Source organism: Camelus dromedarius, chromosome 10 (genome assembly GCF_036321535.1).
Source record: "Camelus dromedarius isolate mCamDro1 chromosome 10, mCamDro1.pat, whole genome shotgun sequence".
Lineage (NCBI taxonomy): Eukaryota > Metazoa > Chordata > Mammalia > Artiodactyla > Camelidae > Camelus > Camelus dromedarius.
This window is the reverse complement of record NC_087445.1, coordinates 57,510,917-57,529,066: the sequence shown is the minus strand read 5'-3', so window position 1 is coordinate 57,529,066 and position 18,150 is coordinate 57,510,917. Positions and strand designations below refer to the sequence as shown.

General features: G+C 48.1%; 1 protein-coding gene across 4 annotated transcripts in view; it reads left to right on the top strand.

Annotated features, from left to right (window-relative positions):
* PTPN3 (protein tyrosine phosphatase non-receptor type 3) overlaps positions 1-18,150 on the top strand; it is a 131,193-nt gene that overhangs the window by 61,281 nt on the left and 51,762 nt on the right. For all 4 annotated transcript variants that reach the window (XM_031450162.2, XM_031450163.2, XM_031450164.2 and 1 more), the window contains exons 2-7: positions 2,311-2,465; positions 8,046-8,153; positions 8,230-8,272; positions 10,842-10,920; positions 15,233-15,277; positions 17,494-17,546. In XM_031450162.2, the coding sequence (XP_031306022.1) occupies positions 2,311-2,465; positions 8,046-8,153; positions 8,230-8,272; positions 10,842-10,920; positions 15,233-15,277; positions 17,494-17,546 (483 nt within the window). The remainder of the gene's footprint in view (positions 1-2,310; positions 2,466-8,045; positions 8,154-8,229; positions 8,273-10,841; positions 10,921-15,232; positions 15,278-17,493; positions 17,547-18,150) is intronic.

Here is an 18,150-nt window from a genome sequence, read left to right as displayed (position 1 = left end):
CTGGAGGCTCATTTCTCCCTAGTCCTCATCCTTCCCTTGCTACTGATTTCCAAATCCTGATCTCTGGCCCTGCCCTGACACTTCAGTGCTGCTTTTCTGGTTCTACGTGGTGCCCCTCACAGTGTGGCGCCTGGAGCAGCAGCCTCGCCGTCGCCCCAGTGTCTGAGACATGCAGGCTCTCGGGCCCTACTCAGCCCTGCTGGAATCCGAGCCTGCATCTTAACAAGATCCGCAAGCGATCTGTGTGCATGTTACTGTGTGAGGGCACTGCTGTATGGGGCATCCCCACTCGCATCCCAGCCTTTGTCCTGCCTGCTTCCACCAGTCCAGGTTTGTCTATCAGGTCGTGCTGTTTATTTCCAGACTATAGGTCTTAGCTTCATTTTTCATTTCCTTTATTGATTTAGTCACATGTTTATTGACTGCCTGTCACAGCTAGGTGTTGGGGATGCAGTGAGCAAAACCAGACCTGATTCCTGCCCTCGTGAAGCTCAGCTCCTAGTGGCAGAAGCAGATATTAAATACATCATCAGTTGTAAGTGTGAAGTTATGGTGAGCCCTGTAGAGAGCCTGTAACACAATTAAATGAGTAGTTAGGGATGCCAGGAAAGGCTTCCCTGAGGAAGTGATCCTCATGCTGAGCACTGAGGCCTGAGTAGGAATTAATCGGGTGAAGAGGAGCAGAGAGAGCTCTCCAGGCAGCAGGAATAGCATGTGCAAAGGCCTGGCTCATGATAGAAAGTTTGCAGAGAATTAATTTTTAGAAGAATATTAAACTGCTGTGAAGTCCTTCGTCTTATCTGCCCTTCCACTCAGCCTTGTCGGATTTACACCTCCATTCCTAAGCCGAGGAGCTGGCCTGGACCCTTGTGCCTCCCGCCTGCATGATGTGGCCATGTGCTCAGATGCATCCCTCTGTAATCTGTTAGTCTAACACTTCACAGTGGCACTCTCTAGTAAAAACACTTTCCTTACTGTTCCCCGAATATACCAAGGTCAGATTTTAAACTGCTCTGTAATTCCCTCTTCATTCATGTATTTTTTTTAAGTAAACTTTATTGAAATACACATACCAAAAAAAAAAAACCCCACAAATCACAAGTGTAGAGCTTGATGAATTTTCACAAAGTGAGTATACTGGTGTTATTAGCACCCCAATCACGAGATGAGCATCCCAGAGGACCCCTGGTCACCCCTTCAGTCACTCCATGGAGCAGTGACTGCTGTCCTGTCTTCTGTTAGCATTGGTTATTTTCTGAGCTTTATGTGAATAGACTGATGCTGCAGGTAATCTGTTGAGTCTGGCTGCTTTTGCTCAGCACACTGGAGGAGTTCATGTTGTTTGTCACAGTGGTTCACCCACTTCCTTTGCTGTAGAGTTACACATGGTGTGACTGTCACCACAGTTTATCCACTCTGCTGACAGGCATTTGGGTCTTGTCCACTTTGGAGCCATTATGAAAATTCTTGTGCATGTCTTTTAGTGGATAAATGTGTACTTTTCTATTGGGAATGTGCCTAGGAGTGGAATTACTTCACAGAACATGCATGTGTTCAGCTCAAGCAGATACTGCCTAACAATTCTCCAAAGTAGTTGCACTGATTTTCTCAGGAGCAGGGCCCGAGGGTTCCAGCTGCTCCACACCTGGGCCAGTTGTTGGCTTTGTCAGATTTCATTGCAGCCATTCTGCTGAACGTGTGGTACCATTGCTTTGAGGTTTGAGTTTGTATTTGACATCTCGTGTTCCCGCTTCCTACCTAGTTGCTTATTTTTTCTCTTATTGATATGTAGGAGCTCTTCACATATTCTTTGTGGATGTATATTGCAAATACCCCTGTGGGTTGCCTTTTCTTTTAAACAGTCTTACTCAATAGCTGTTCTTAACTTAATGTAGTCTGATTGATCAACAAATGGCTTCAGATCCTAAATCATTTTTATACCACATTTAGTTCCATATAAAACGTTAGGAGTAGAATACATAAATATATAAAATAGGAAAACATTAAAAATTGAAATCCTGGGGAATATAAATTAGAAGATTAGACCAGGGAGATCGTAAGACACACAAACAAGCCATATAATTCTATGAACGTGTTATAATTGACCAATAAATATGGCTTAAAGCTGCCTGGAAGTCAAAACTTAAGTGGAAACATGGTCTGTTATCTGGCTCTCATTTATCTGAGCTCTTTGGGCAGTTTTGTGAGGGGGCCAAGGCAGACAGGTGAGGGATGGATGGACTGTGAGGTCCATTCACGTAGAACTGGTAACTTGCACATTAGAGCTAACAGGTATATCTTCTGCTACAGGTTATTCAGCGATAGTTATGACCTCCCGGTTACGTGCGTTGGGTGGAAGAATTAATAACATACGCACCTCGGAGTTACCCAGAGAGAAGACACGGTCCGAAGTCGTCTGCAGCATCCGCTTCTTAGATGGCTTGGTACAGACCTTTAAAGTTAACGTAAGTTCTCCACGCTTAGTTTTTTCTGAATTAATGCCCCTAAGAACTATTTTTCATCTCTTGGGTCAGAAAATGAAGAGAAATCATTTTCAAGCAAAAGCTCAAGATCTCAGGTCTTATATGTTGAGATTGAACAGGAAATACCCTTAAAACCTTTGTTCACGTTCTTGCCTCCACCTGGCGTGTCTCTCCCCCTCTTCTGTGTGACGTGAACAGATGTTACTGCTTCTGCGAAGTCTTTGACTTCCCTGAGCTGATTCTCCAGTAGTGGTGCCCTGTATGTGCTTTATTCGAGCCCATGTCACACTGCGTTAATAGTAGTTACAACGATCGGGTTATATGTCACTCTTTAAGCTGTGAGCTCCTGGGGAACAGAGTACTGTCGTTCCCCCTGTGCCCGGCACATGGCACACAGCCGGTGCTGGTTAGCTGTGCCTGTGGTACGTGGGTGGGTCCTGTCTGGAGGGGGGTTTGCCTCCCAGATGGCAGGGCTTGGGGAGGGCTTGGCTTCTTCCCCCTCAAGCCTGTGGCAGAGGCGGGGCTGGGAACGAGGTCTCCAGTCCCACGTCAGCAGTAAGATGCTTGAAGAGTGGCCGTCGCTGCTGCCTCGCCCCACCCCACTCACCACCTGGGTGTTCGTGACCTTTGTCTGTCTCTCCCATCCTCTGGCCAGTCCTAAAGGGGTCCCCTCCAACCCTGGACTGGCTGCCAGCATCTGCCCCAGCCTGGGAAGTTCAGTGTGCGAGGGAAGATGTCAGAAAGAGCGGAGAGGGTACAGAAGAGTCAGGGGGTGATAGGCGACCACGGGAAGTTAAAGGGCAACAAAAACTGGCCCCTACTGGGGTCTCCCCGCAGCCCCTGAGTTCGCCTCCCGCTGACCCCAGGTCGCTCTGGATCTTGATGGCTGAGCAGGAAGAGAAGAGGGCAGTTTGCATGAAGTCACTGCATGGCAAGTCCCCTATTAAGATCCCAAAGGTTTACTCCAGTTGCTGTAAACTGACAGCTTAGTTTAGACCTGGCTTCTTTGTTAAAATGTACACCGTCTGTCTTGGAGCTCTTCCTCAGCTACTATCTCCTTCCTGACAAGAGCATGAGTATTTATTCAACAAATGTTTACTGAGCACCTATTGCGTGCCAGGCTTTGTTCTGGGTACAAAGAAGAAAGACAGCAGTGAACAAAACAGAGCAAAACCCCTGCCCTTTTAAAGCTTACATTCTTGAGGGAGGAAACAGACCATAAACAAATGCGGACTGTCAGGTGGTTGCCCGTACATAGAAGAAAAGTCGGGGTGAGGAGGGTGGAGCGTTCAGGGCAGGACAAGAGGTGGGGTTGTCACTTTGTAGAGGCAATTAGGGAAGACCTCACTCATAGAATGATGTTTTGGAGGTGACCTGAGGGAAGTAAGGTGAGGAACCATGTGGTTTGGTGGAGGAAGCACATTATTCCAGGTAGAAGAAACAGCAGAGCAAAGGCCCTGAGGCGGGGTCCCTTTACTGTGGTTGCACAACAGCCTGGAAGTGATACAGGAAAAGCAGATGTGGGGCAAGAGGAGGGCCGTGTCCCAGGTCTCGGTTGAGCCCCAGGGACATGCCCCATCAAGTGTGGGTCCTTGGCTTCGTGCAGGAAGGAATTCAAGAGCGAGCCACAGTTGAGTAAAGATAGATTTATTTAGAGAAATACGTACTACACAGCGTGTAGGCTGCTTCAGAAAATGAGAGAAAGGCCATGAGGTGTGTGGGTTGGGTGCTCAGGTGGAAGTAAAAGTAGATACAGACACTCCAGGGAGAAAGTGCAGGCTGTCTCTGAAGAGGAAAGAAGAGGAAAGGTAGCCATGAGACGCTGTGTTGCCAGTTTTTATGGGCTGGGTAGCGGGAGGACCATTCCAGCTGCCCTGGGGAAGGGGCTGGGATTCCCAGGAATTGGGCCGCCACCCACTCCTTGACTTTTTATGGTTAGCCTTCAGACTGTCATGGCGCCTGTGTTATTTATGTTATTGATCGTGCTAATATGTTACAATGAGCGTATAATGACGCTCAAGGTCTACTGAAAGTCAAGTCTCCCACCATCTTGAGCCTCAAGGCCTACTGGGAGTTGAATCTGCTACCATTTTGGTGTTAATTGCTGTGTCATTCCTTGAATGGCTGTGCCCTGCCCACTTCCCTCCTGTTTCAGAAGGGTTTGGGCTAGAATTGGGGGGAGGGGGGGAGCAGGACGTGAGGTCAGAGAGATAACAGGTGCAGGGTTTTGGGGGTTTTTTTTCCTAACAGCCATTTCAAAAGATTTTCTTTAATATCGTAAAATATTTTCCTGGACAAGAGAGCTAGCAAACGCACGGGCACCAGTGTGCTTTTTGACAAGATTATCCCCTACGCCCACATCAAAGTGGACCTGAGAGTGGAGAAATGAATACAGCAGATGGTACAGAGAGAAAAACACCGATAACAAGGATGGAATATAATAATGTGCTTGGCTATTTTCCTGTGTCACGACAAAACAAAACATTTTGGTGCATGCAAGTAGTTGATTTTTCCTCTTTTCCATTTAAATATGGAGGAAAAAAAATTTTTCTATAATGTGTGTGTGTGTGTGTATGTTTTTACCTTTTTAACATAACTTTTTTTCTTATTGGGAGGTTGTCGGTGGGGGGGGTGCATAGAAACTTGTAGGTCATTCTGAGGGCGCCGGCTCTATTCTGAGTGAGGCAGAGAGCAGTGGTGGGTTTGGGCAGAGACCTAACGTGGTCTGACTCAGGAATCACTCTGGACGCTCTGTTAGTATTAGACTTGGCTGGGGGGGTGGGGGGAGACCATTAGTCTATGGGAGAGACAATGACAGTTGGACAGGGTGGGAATGTGGCTAAGAGTAAACCAAGTCGGGAAATATTTTGAAGGTGGAATTGGTGGGATTTGCTGATAGATAGGATTTGGGATGCGAAAGAGGCCCCAAGGTGACCCCAAGGTTTTTGGCCTGAGCACCAGGCAAGAGGGAGATGCAGTTTATGGAAAAGGAAAAGGCTGGGATGGGAGCAGGCTTAGGGGCAGAAACAGCTGGTTCTATTTTGGACATACTGATTTGGGGGATGCCTGCACTCTACGTAGAAATGGCCTTAGGTATGCAAATGAGGAGTTTGGGGGAAGGGTCTAGGCTGAGACACCTGTGGGTGTTACCCAGGTAGAGACGGTATTTCAGGACCACCTGAGGAGGGAGTAGACAGAAGATACGAACAAGATTCGAGGTTTGGTGTTTAAAGGTTGGAGAGAGGAGGAACAAGCAGGACCATCGAGGGAGATAAGAGGAGACCAGGCGGGAGTGAGGATCCCATGTAAGGATGTGTTTTAAGGAGGAGGAATGGCGAGCCCTGTGAACTGAACGAGGAAGGTGTCTACCCAGAGTGATGGTCACGTGAAGCCCCAGAGGAGCCTGGCGTTCTGGTTGCCCAGTCGTCCTTGGTGATGAAGGTCCTCCTCAGTGATGAAGGCCGTCGTCCTCAGTGATAAAGGTCATCATCGTCGTCAGTGCTGCCTCTGCCGCTCCCCACGCTTCCAGCAGCCTGGTCAAGGCTGACTCACCCTGAACTTGAACTTGAGGGCCAGGTTGCAGCCTAGAATCTCCATCACTTTGTCTGTTTCTGCTCGTAGGGCTCATTTGCACCGTCTCGTTCAGGTTCTTCAGCCCAGACTGTCTTATGACCGGGGTGGGCGTCCTCCGGGAAGCTGACCTGGCAACAGCTGTTCTTAGCTCAGCCCAGAGAGCAAGCCAGTCACGGGGAGTGACCCGGGGTAGCCAAGACAACCTCTTGGGATGGGGGCCAGGCTGGGAGGCCTGTTTTTAGTACAAACGTATCCATACTGTATTATATTATATTTTAATTCCTTCTGAGAACTGGGTAAGCCATGGCAATACTGGAATGGCTGAGTTATGCGCTCCACAGGGGAGAGATGCAGGTGGGAACATGCAGGCTCTGGCTTCAAACAGACCATCCGCTGATTGATGGCACAAGGCATGGAGCCTCCAGGAGCCTCTGCTCATGAGCTCAGGCGATGGTGTTAATGGCCGTGTGACATTGCTGTAAGACTGGAGGTCATATATAGAAACTGCACAGAATGTCGTGGCTGATCCTCGTAGATGCCCAGTAGGTTATAGTTATTAATAAAACATATTAAACATAATATAAAATCATACAGACAATTTCAACAAGCGTAGCAGACGGCTCTTTGCATCATGAGCTATCTCATAATTTGCGGGGAGACTATCTCATAATTAGGAGTACGTGGACCAGGTCATCTCTTCCACGCTGTCCTGATTCCCTCGTGATGGAAGGTGATCTGGGAAGCCAGAGGAAGCAGCAGGTGCCAAGGCCCTCGCTCCAGCAGGAAAGGGGGACGTGTTCAGGATGTAGGCGTGTCTCCTGTTCCCACACTTTAGACCAGATAATATGACTGTGCCTGGGAAGTGGCTGCCGGAGGGGGCCTGGCAGTTATCTAACGCTCCCTATCCTGGTCACCGTGACCTGTTTTCAGGTACACCGTCTGCTCTCAGGCACTCAAAAAAGCTACCTTGGCTTGTTCTATACATGGTCTATTTCTGACTCATATTGCCCTTAAGTTAAATGGCTTGGTTCAAAGGATTCTGGAGAAGTCAGCCTGTTAAGGTAGAATTTGCGATTTCCCACCCCTGTGCCTTCCTGCTGGGCCGGCTGCTTGAAATGCCTTTTCTTAGCTCCTGCGCCTGGAAGAAAGGCCGGGCACTCAGCCCTGTCCCCATCCCAGCCCCAGGTCAGGGGCTGCTTTCCCTTGTCCCCAGTGGACTGGCTCGTTTGTGTCAGCCTCTCACGTGTTCCCTGTGCCCTGAGTGCCCTGTTATGGTCGCTGCTCCCCTGGCCGGCCTCTCTGGGAGGGCAGGACAGGGACACTTGTTACAGCTCTGTCTCCACACCCAGCACGACGCCTGCTCCATGAACACTGAGTCGTGAAGGTGGCTGAGTCCTGCTCTGGACATGAAGGGTGGTTGAATGTCCCTGCCAGCTTCTCACTTCAGATGACGGGGAGAAGGGAGGCAGATAATCCTCCAGCGGGTCCCCTGCCAGGTCACTTGGAGGGTGTTTTGAATGGCGTCTGAGTATTCTTAGCCGTCTTCCTTCATGCTGTTAGTAGAGTTTTCTTCCCAGTGTAGGCTTTCATGGCTCCCAAGGAGCCAACACAGACCGACATGGGATTAGCATTTTGCAGTAGATAATCCGTGAGTAGGTCACGGAGAGCTGTCTGTCATCAGGATATCTGAGTTATCCACTTTAGACATTGTCACTTGGGAACCTCAGCTCAGGGGCAGGAAGAAATCTTAGAAAATTAAATTAACCTCATTGTCTTAAATCATATTTACATAGTTTATCTTTGCCCCATTACCGTATGTACCATGTAGCTTCTTACCTTGAAATTTATTAAAGGCTTTCTTCTTGTAGGAATAGGTATGTGCATAAAATCTCTGCATGTTTTAAGACTTTTTTGCCTGCAATAAAGACTTATAAACACCAGTTCTTAATTCATCTTAAAATTTTGCCCACTCGACATCCTTTTTCCTAGAAACAAGATACCGGTCAAGTTCTCCTGGATATGGCGTACAATCACTTGGGTGTGACCGAGAAGGAGTATTTTGGTTTGCAGCACGGTGATGACTCAGTGGACTCTCCTGTGAGTACCCTCCCTTGAAGACCTGCCGGGCTCCTGCAAGGTTTGGTTTTATATCTTATGTTTTCTCGCCCAACAGAGATGGCTTGAAGCAAGCAAACCCATCAGGAAGCAGTTAAAAGGTGGGTGTGACCTTCCCGTCTCTAGGTGTTAATGTACCGCGGCCCATTTCTCTCCTCCCGCCCTCAGTGTACCGTAGCAGCTGGTACCTGGATTCCAGGTGGTCCGGGAGACGTGAGTAATCTGACTTCTCCCTGTCTGACTTCTGAGTTAGCAGAGATGCTTCCAGATCAGTCCCCAAGCAAGGGTCCTCAGCCAGCTGTGGCCAAGAAAGAGAAAGGGGAGAGAAGGCAGCTGAGAGCCAAGAAGGCCTCAGTTCTTTTTACAGGAAAGAAAGGGGAAGAAGCATGGCCTTGTTTATTAGCCTAGTGTGAGAGCCAGGATGGGAGAGAGACACACACACCCGCCTAGTGCAGAGCTCCATTCTCTGGAAGCTAAGGCATAGGTAGGTAATGTCACAAATAGACACGTGAGTGTATCCCAGTGCTGCAGGTTAACTCCCAGTTAGGTGGGCTTTCGAACCACACCTCACCTCCACCCTCCACCTGGTTTTCCAGCATCACACTCTGTTCCCCTTTATGCACCTTATGCCCCAAATCTGGCTGAATGTAGGGCCACACATATGCCTCTGTGCCTTCCCTCGGTCTGTTCCCTCTGTTGGGGATGCTTTTCCCTCCCACTTCCCTGTAGCCAAATCTTGCCATTCGTCAAAGCCCCTCGGATCCCATTTCTCTAATAGAAGCCCTGACTCCCTCTCCCCTCCCTTGCATTCGTCACTGTCTGCTTTGAGCCTTAGAGCACTCTGTCCTTCACCTCATAGTTAGTTGTCTTTATCTTCCTTGCAAACCTGCGAGCTCTTTGAAGTCAGAGCCCCTGTCGCGTCCTCTCTGCATCCCTCTTGGTGGCTCCATACAGGAGGTGGCCAGGGGATGGTTGAGGGGTGAAGGCAGGTGGATCTGTACGTACGAGTGCGCACACCCGTGATGCCACATTCCCCACCTGCCCCTCCCCGAGGTGGGAAGGAGTGGAGATGGAGTAGAGACGGGAGACCTGGCTCTGATCCCATAGCTTCCCTCACTGGAGCCAGGGCCTCGGTGCTGTTTCCCCCGTGAGTGGTGTCCTTAGCATTCAGAAGTACCTCAGGGTGCCACAGAGCCGCCTACCTGCCCCCGTTTGAGTTCACACCCAGGCGTGGACAGGTGTTGTCATTCTTCCCCTCACTAACTCACTCTTTCAGCAGACATGTCCCAAGCTCGCACTCTGGCACGGCACCGGGCTACACTCGGGGAATCAGATCCAAATCAGATTTGGACCCTGCCCTCAAGGAGCTCACAGCCAAGTGTGGGGACATAGACAAGGGGAAAGACAGTCCTGGGATAGTCCTGAGCACATGACAGGATGCTCTGAGTGACAGAGGAGGACAAGAAAGGTGAGAGGCATGCCAGGGCCACAGAAATGACAACTTAGAGCAGGGGAGGGAAGGGGAGCCGAAAGGGCATCCCAAGGCAGTCCGAGGACTTAACTATCCCCTGATGGAGAGGTAGTCAGCCTGCAACCAGAGTTAGAGAACCACCACTGGTACCCAGGCCTCTGGACAGAGGTGCATATATAGGTGCGCACACACTATTAGAATCTTTGATTCAGGCCGGAGGCAAAGACGGAAGGTACCACTGAGAAGCGGGGTGGGCAGAGCTCAGAGTGAACTAAGGTAGAGATGAGTGAGGGGAGCAGGGTGGAGAAGGCTTGAGTTTCAGAGAGCAGGAAGGTGCTGAGCATGGGCTAGAAAGGGCCAGTGAATATTTCCTGAGTAATGGAGAGGAGTGAAATTGACATGAAGAAGAGCATGGGGTCTTGGTAGCACAATCTGATCTCCTGTTGCCACATCCAGTGAGGGGAGTGGGCTCATTCTGTCCTTACACATGAGTTGACTCTTGGTGTTGTTGCAGAAAGCCATACTTGCGTGTATTAGCTGTGTGATGTTTGCTAGTCTGTTAGTCATTTTTAGAATTCACTTTGCATTAAAAGTACGAATTATTTTCCAGGATAAAAATAATTTTGAAATGTGGCACTGCACAACCAAAAAAACTCAGTGCTAAAGTCCTGGTGTTGTCATCGGCTGTGTGTCCTAGGACAAGTCACTTACATCACTGAGACTGTTGGCTTATCTGTTAAACAGTGCGATTGACAGCACCCTAGCCTACTCCCAGTCACAGCGATGTTTAAATTCAAGAATGTGCATGAAAATATTTGAAAAGTATGAAATCATTATATATGTGAGAGATTATTTCTTTGTGAGTTTTGCATAGCCTGACTTGACGATTTAAAAAATTCCTAATGCAAATAATGGAGTGCATTGTTTGAACACATGTTTAACCCTAAGTTAAACATGTAATAGGAAGTAGATAATACCTCATTCTATGCTGATGTTGCAAAAATATCTTATTTCTCATAGTCTTGGAGATTTCTGAATTAATTTAATTAACTTATGCACTCCTTTTTTGAAATTAGTCCTTTTACTGATGAAAAAAGCTGTGGTCTAGTGAAAAATGCATCACTTTTGGGAGAGTAGCCACTTACATACATTGACTTTTTTAAAGGGAAAATTTAATTTGTTTTTGAAAAATGTTGTAGGAGGTTTCCCCTGTACCCTGCATTTTCGAGTAAGATTTTTTATACCTGATCCCAACACACTGCAGCAAGAACAAACCAGGTAATAACTTTTTTTTTAAGTTTTCTATTTAATATATAAAAATGAGTAACCACTAAAAATGTACTCTTCATTTTATCACTGTGGCCAAATACTTCATTTGGGTGTAGCTGCACCAACAATTAAAGATCCCAGGAAGAGGGGGGGAGGTGGGTGCACATGTTGAAATTGTAATCGGCGAATCAGTTTTCAGGCTTGGGCCTGCGACTCTCCCTTCCGGGCTTGGCGCTGTTCCCAGCACACTCCCATCCACCGCCTCCCACCCGCCCCACCGTCCATCCGGCCTCTCCAGCCCGTTGAGCACCTGTGTTCAGAGAATGGAGTTCTTTTCTGCTCATGCAGGCAGGGAGTTTGTGAAACAGTCATCTACTGATCACACGGCACAGTGTCCCTGAAGGGCTAGGGTTGAGCTGAACTGAGAACTTTGTATGAGATCCCCAGTCGGTGGGAGCTGAACAGAGAGCGGGCTGGGCCGGCTCCCGGCCTCTTGAGAATCACGAGTTGGTGATGCAGGCGGTCTGTGAAGCAGGTAAGGGAGCAAGCACTGCCATCCCTGTTTACCCCTCCGGGCCTGGCCTGGGTCCTGGCCCCGCTTGTGTCCCAGCACGTGGATTTTATGGGTGGGGACCTGTGTTTGGACGGAGGGGCAGGCACAGGAAAGTTGTTGCCGTTCCAACATGGACTCGGTTTTTTTCCTTTTTGTTTTTAAAGGGTAATCACATCACATTGTAATTTTTAGTATGTTTAAAGGCCAAATATCAGTCTGTTACTGTTTTGTCTTCTTTGTAGACCTCTTCCCTGTGATTTGACTTGTGTTTACCATTAAGTTAAATTTTAAGCCTGCATTAGATGTCCCGCAGGAGTCATTGGGTAACCATGGGGAGTACACGTGGTCCTTGGAGTTTTCCCCATCACAGCTCCTTACGCTGGTGGACTCGGGTAGTGTAGGGAGGCTCAACCCAGCAGGTCGGTTCATAAGCCAGTGGACGCAAAGTGGTGACATGATCTATGAGAATATGTTTGAAATGACCCTACCAGAATTTCCCCAGGCTATCACTGAGTATCAGATTCAAGATTATTCAAGAGATGCTTTAAAAAAAGGGATACTTTAAAAAAAATGTATATATATATATATATATATATATATAGTTTTAATTAGTGGGGCTGTTTTTATCACAACCACACAGAATATATTTTGCTTTATAATGCATTACACAGATGTGTGTGTGTGTGTGTGTGTGTGTATATATATATATATATATATATATACACATGTATAAGTTGCTGAAGCAGACAGTTCATAAAACAATACTAAGCACAAAGCACTCTTAAGTTTTCTGTTTCCTTCTTCTAAATGCCAGTTGTGGCTCATTAAATTGATTTTACTACCAACAGAAGGGTTCCTACCCCAAGTGTGAACTGCGCTGCCTAAACTAGTGATTGTCATCCGTCGCCCCATCTCCTCCCTGAGATGCTGAGATCCCCAGCGTACCTGAGCGAAGGGGTCGCTGGCGCCAGCCTAATGCAGGAGCCCCTCTCCAGTGCCCCGTGGTCGTTGGGCTCCACTTCCGTACCCCACAGGAAGGAATCTTCCTCTGAGCCTTCCTGTCATTTGAGGGACAGCTGAGGAAATACAGGGAGTTCAGGATGGAGCGAAGCCTCGGAGAAATGAAGGCTGCTTTTCAGATCTTCAAAGTGCTGTCATGGGAAAGGGAGAATTAGATGTGCTTGTTGGTAGAATTACAGCCGGTGGGTGGAGGCTACCGAGAGGCAGATTTGACTCAATAGGAGTAGCAGACTAGGTTTTGTTCCTACCTAAGTCCCAGGCAAAATTCACTTTGTCTGGCTCCCTCCTTAAAGTCACTGGTTCTGGACTGACTCCCGACCCCATCACCCACCTCCCATCTTAAGATGGGTGGTACCCTGAGTGTGGAGCAGATTGTAGTTGTCACCTCCTGGAATGTGGGCACCCGATTTCCCTTAAGACAGCCGGAGCCATGGCAACACCCACCCCTGTGCTGGTCCAGAGCTGGGGAACAGCCAGGCCTGCAGATCTTCTTCCTAGGCGGGGCCAGGCTTCCACCATTAATTCAAGAAAATATTAATTTTGTTTTGTTTCTACTTAAAGAGTTTTACTTGTATTCCTGGCACACAGTATCTTTTTTTTTAATTGAGGTAGAGTTTATGTACATATTACGCATAATGTCTTTTTGAGGCCCCAGCTCTGTAGCCAATTCAAACGTTAAGTTCCCCTTTAAAGAAATTTAGCTCTCAAGGATCAAAGAAGGAGTAGAGAGGTAGTATTTGTTGTTTTATGTTTGTTTGCTGAGGATCTAGGCAGGGAGGCATTCGTCGCTCTCTTTCTGAAGTTGAGGTCATGGATGGGGTTATACTGCAGGAATGTTGACTACATTTCTGAGGTCAGGCACACCGAGCATCTCTCCCTAACGACTTCCTTTATTCTAGTTGCTAAATGTCTCCTTGACCGCGAGCCTCCACGTCTGCTGTTTCTGATAAATGTAGACTATTCTAAACAGACTGGTAAGCACTGGCGGTCTCAGGCTCCTTCCAGGTTCCTTGGAGGTCTCCTGAGTTTGGGCATCATTCCACTGTTGACTTCTTTGTGTATGATGTCCTGGGAGTGACTCAGAAACGTTGCTGACTATGTGACAAGGTAGCGTTTGCTGAGTGGCGGTCACAGTCTCCTTTACGTCCCGAGGAAGACATACTGATCAGCTGGGCTCGTCAGGGAGCGTCCAGATTTACCACTGGATTGTCTATAATTCTCTCCCTGCTCTTCTTTCTCTCAGTAGCATTACAGGATGAGAGAACACTTAATTCCGGCCAAATGTCAGCTTGGATAAACATAGAAGCAGACTAGGAAGGACTGAGTGTGTTCTCCTAGGTGGGAAAGATAGAGATTCCAACATGGAATAAGCATGAGTCAGCAAATACACGTCCCCCGGTGTTCAGCACGTCAAGAGTAGTTGGCGATAATTGTAGTCAAAGTAATATCAGAGTTAGGAGATTGATCCTAAAATTTTTAGTCTTTAGATGCCTGAGAAATTGGTAGCATAGTCAGATTTTTTTTCGCAGCAGGAGTGTCCAGGTTAAAGTAAGACATAACTGACCCCATAAAACCTATCTGAGCATCTGTGTCCTCATCAGTAAAAACCAGAAATAGTGGTACCCACCTCACAGAGTTACTGTGAGGTTGAAATGACCTGAGAAGTGATGAAGTACCACACACAGCCCAGAACTGTGCAAACAGGGGATTGTAACCCCCTGTGAAGCATTCACATCTCAAAACACAGGTGCCTCGACCTTTAAACATGGAAATTAGAAGGAATAATGAGATTGATTTGTCTAAACTGCCAAAATTCTCTCTCTCCTGCCCCTGAACACTTCTGCTGCATCTGTGTTATATTTCAAGAAGTTTCCCTTTTGTCATCTTGGCCAGACGCTGGAATGTCTATCCCATGTGAATCCGGGTTTTAAAAAAGTGGGAGCCAGCAGCCAAGTGTCACATGGATGCCGGGTCCCTAAATATAACGCTTTCTGGGGCCCTTCCCGACCTGCACAGCGCTGTTGGTGCTTTCTGATCCCTGCGCCCTGGATGGAGGGTCCTGTGACTTACCAGGAACTTACCAAGTTCTGCCCACAAATCAAGTCCCGGGTTTTGAAGCGACGTGGCTGGGAGCTCACAGCCAGGCGCAGAATTCAGCTTGGAGGCCTGGCCGCCCGTGGTGGACTGAGGTTGATGCTTTTGCTCGGGCCCCCACAGTTCCTGGGGCACAGGAAAAAGCCCAGCTGGGTGTTTGCAGCCCAGCCAAGGAGGCGTCTTCATAGACCCTCCTCCTCTCAGGAACTTCACACAGAGGGAACGTGGGTGCACAAATGCCGTGTTGAGAACAGCAGCCCCTTGGTGTGCGGGGGCCGCCTGTGGGTCTCAGTGCTCTCGGATGCCCCGAGTTTGAGTGGGAAAGTCCAGGGGGGTCGTGCTCACGGGCAGCGGCACCAGCTGATCGGACATCAGTGGGCTGCTCTCTGCCCGGCCATCCATCCCTAGGACGGCGTGTGCTGGTGGGAGGCCGCCTAGAAATCGCCCCCACCCATCAGCAGCCACACCAGCCACTGTTCCTGAATGGGGCTGCTTTGCAGTGTGCAAAACCAAGTGTCACGTCTGACATTTTAGACAGAGATGTGTGTTTTGTTTTTCAAATGTGCAGGTCTTGTTCTTGACTCATCCCTTTTTTTGTTTGTTTGTTTATTTCAATTTGAGTATTATGAATTAATGAAAACAATTATTTCCTAGGCATTTGTATTTCTTACAACTGAAGATGGATATTTGTGAAGGAAGGTAATGAGAATTTTGCGTTCTTCTTTTCCTGTCAGTTGCCCCAGACTACTCAAATTCCTGGTTTTAATCTAATGAGCTTGCATTTCTGGTAACAGTATTCAATGTAAACAACGAATGGATGTTGAAAGCAGCATCCTGCTTGACATTTTGCCTGGGACATCTGTTTCTAGCCCGGTCTTGATTTAGAGAAGCTGAGGATTTGATAAAGGTCACTTTTAGTTGTTCTAGTTTTATTACAAAAGGTACAGTTCTCTTTTCTGGTAAAGACCTGAGAAACTTTAAAGGGAGGGAGGGAGAGACCCAGAATGTAAAAAAGAGTTTTGTCCGGGAAGTCAAGTCAGGCCCGATTTAGGTCCCCTCTGAGCCCCGTGGTACCTAGAGGAGATGCCTGTTTTCTCCGGGAGACTTTGCTTGAAGCAGGAGCATCTGCCCACGGTTCAGCACGTCTTGTGCATCAGGACCGTCTCTGTGGCTGCAGAGTGTCTGAGCAGCTCAGGGAGGGAGGGCAAATTCCAGGCAGAGGTCCCTGAGCCACCTCCTCTAGATCCGGAGTTTTCTTTGACTTGTGGGAGACACTGCAGCTGGTAAACGGGTGGGAACAGCCACACCTTGCTCCTACTCTTCCCTCCTCTTTCCTTTTACTGAGGAGCGTCTCAGAAGCCTCCACTGTGCTTCTGCGAGGGAGCTTGTGGTCTGGCTGGGGAGATGAGACAGGAACCCATGAAGCAGTTGGGACCAGCAGGGGCAGCAGAAGCCCCAGCAACAGGGACCCCAGCCTAGATTTCACTGAAGCCCGTCTTGGTGGGAAAGTACACGCTGATGTTTGCTCTCCCCATGGACTCTCTTGAGTCTCCAGATGAATAAGATGGCGAGAACCCCTAATCGTATCTCCAGACGTGGGGAGAGCATTGAGAAGTTCCAGCCAGAGCACGTGGTTACCTGAGGAAAGATGGGGGCCCCTCAGATAGGGAAGGCTGCCCTCATGTGCATGTGCAGCTTCAGGACCAACCCGCAGCGCAGCAGACCAGAAAGGGAAGCCTGGGGAGACAAGCAGATTAGTCAGAGAGGTGGCGGGGGGCGGGGGGGGGGGTGACATATCTCGGGAACTTCATGGGCTGCCATGGAAACTGCAGGCTTTTTCCACTTCCCACAGGGTTGCTGGGAAGAATGTTTTTAAAATCTGTGTCCCCCCCACCCCCACCCTGCAAGCCCTCACTCTGCTGCTTCTCTTCAGCCCTTTCCCCAAGCGTTCCTCCGCCCAGCAGTGCTCCCTGCCCCAGATCTGCTGGCCGAGCTCCTAGGCAGACCGTGAAATCCGTGTTTGAATGCAGAGAACAGAGATGATTCAGAATACGACAGAGACAGAGACAGAGTCATTGGCTGAAACAGGGTGCTGGGGAGGGCAGTGAGCTTAAGAGGAAAGACGGAGAACAAGTCCAACCCTGGGTTCATGGATTTCTGGTGGGTGGCGGGGAAACTGAGAGGTGGACGGACCATTCCCTCTAGACGGGAAGTTTCAGGAGGGCGACTAGGTCTAGGGACCTTCAGTCATTGTAACTAATTTAATTAAGTAATTTAGATCTGAGAGGAGTTTCAAAATTCAGAATACTTTTCTATTTATTCCTTCTAAGAGGATGTCACCCTTCTAGAAAGTGGGTAACCAGAATGAGGGGGAGGGTAGAGCTCGGTGGTAGAGCACATCCTTAGCATGTACAAGGTCCGGGGTTCAACCCCCAGTACCTCCATTTAAATAAATAAATAAGCCTAAGTACCCCTCAAAATTAAAAAAAATAAATAATCAGAATCAACAGAACTCAGGGATTCAGTTAGAGAAGCCTCACGTCTTTACCAGAAAGAGACAAAGGCTGCCTACTCCTTGATCTAAGAGTACACTTTTCTCATTCCTCTTAGTGATGTGAGCCGACCTTCCTTGAGTAGCCAAAACCCAGCCAACATTAGACCGTTAGCTTCATGGGACTTATATTCATATGTATGATTTTCAGTGTGGAAAAATTCTTAATTTCAGAAACTCTTTCGTATGTTAACATTTATCTTTCCTGTTTGAGATTGGGTTGATTTCATGAAATTCTTTGTTATTATTTGTGATGTTTTTAAATGGTTCATCCAAGAAAAAGACACACGTTACCCATGATCCATGAGTGTTTCAGGCTGCTGTGGGTGCTTGTGACTTTCCTAATATGTTCCTCTCCCAACAGGTTAACCTGCCCTCTTAACTCAGCGGTGGTTCTAGCCTCCTATGCAGTACAATGTAAGTTGCAAAGGATGGACAGGTTGTTCTGGCCGGTATGTTAAGAAACACACTGTCCTCTCCTGTTTGACTGAGTCCCTTCCCCGTCTTGCCCAGGAGTCCGGCTGGGCGGACGTATCTCTTTGGTCGCCCGGCCTGGTCCTCTTTCATCCTCACACTCTTCTCCAGCTCAGGGATGTTGGTTTAGGGGACGTGGGGTTTCCTCCCCAGGGACCCCATGAAACAGAAGATACCTGTTGCACATTACATTTTCCACAGCCTTCGCTCAGAACTGGATTCGACTTCTGTAACACATCCCAGTGGGGCAAATATTTCCACCAGTCACCTCTTTTAGACATGGGAGCTAAGACCCAGATAGGTTTAGGAATTTGCCAGAGATCATTCCTGCTCCTTGCTCAGTGCTGCTCAGAAACACTGCTGAGATCTTAGGCATTTATTTTTAGTTTCAGTAGAGCGGTGGGTTATGTGTTGGCCTATAGCAGCACTGTCCAATAGAAACATAACAGGAGCTACGTATGTAATTTTAAGTTTCCTGGTAGCCATATTAAAGTAAAATGAAATGGGTCATAATTAGCTAATGTATTTTATTTAGCTCAGCATATAC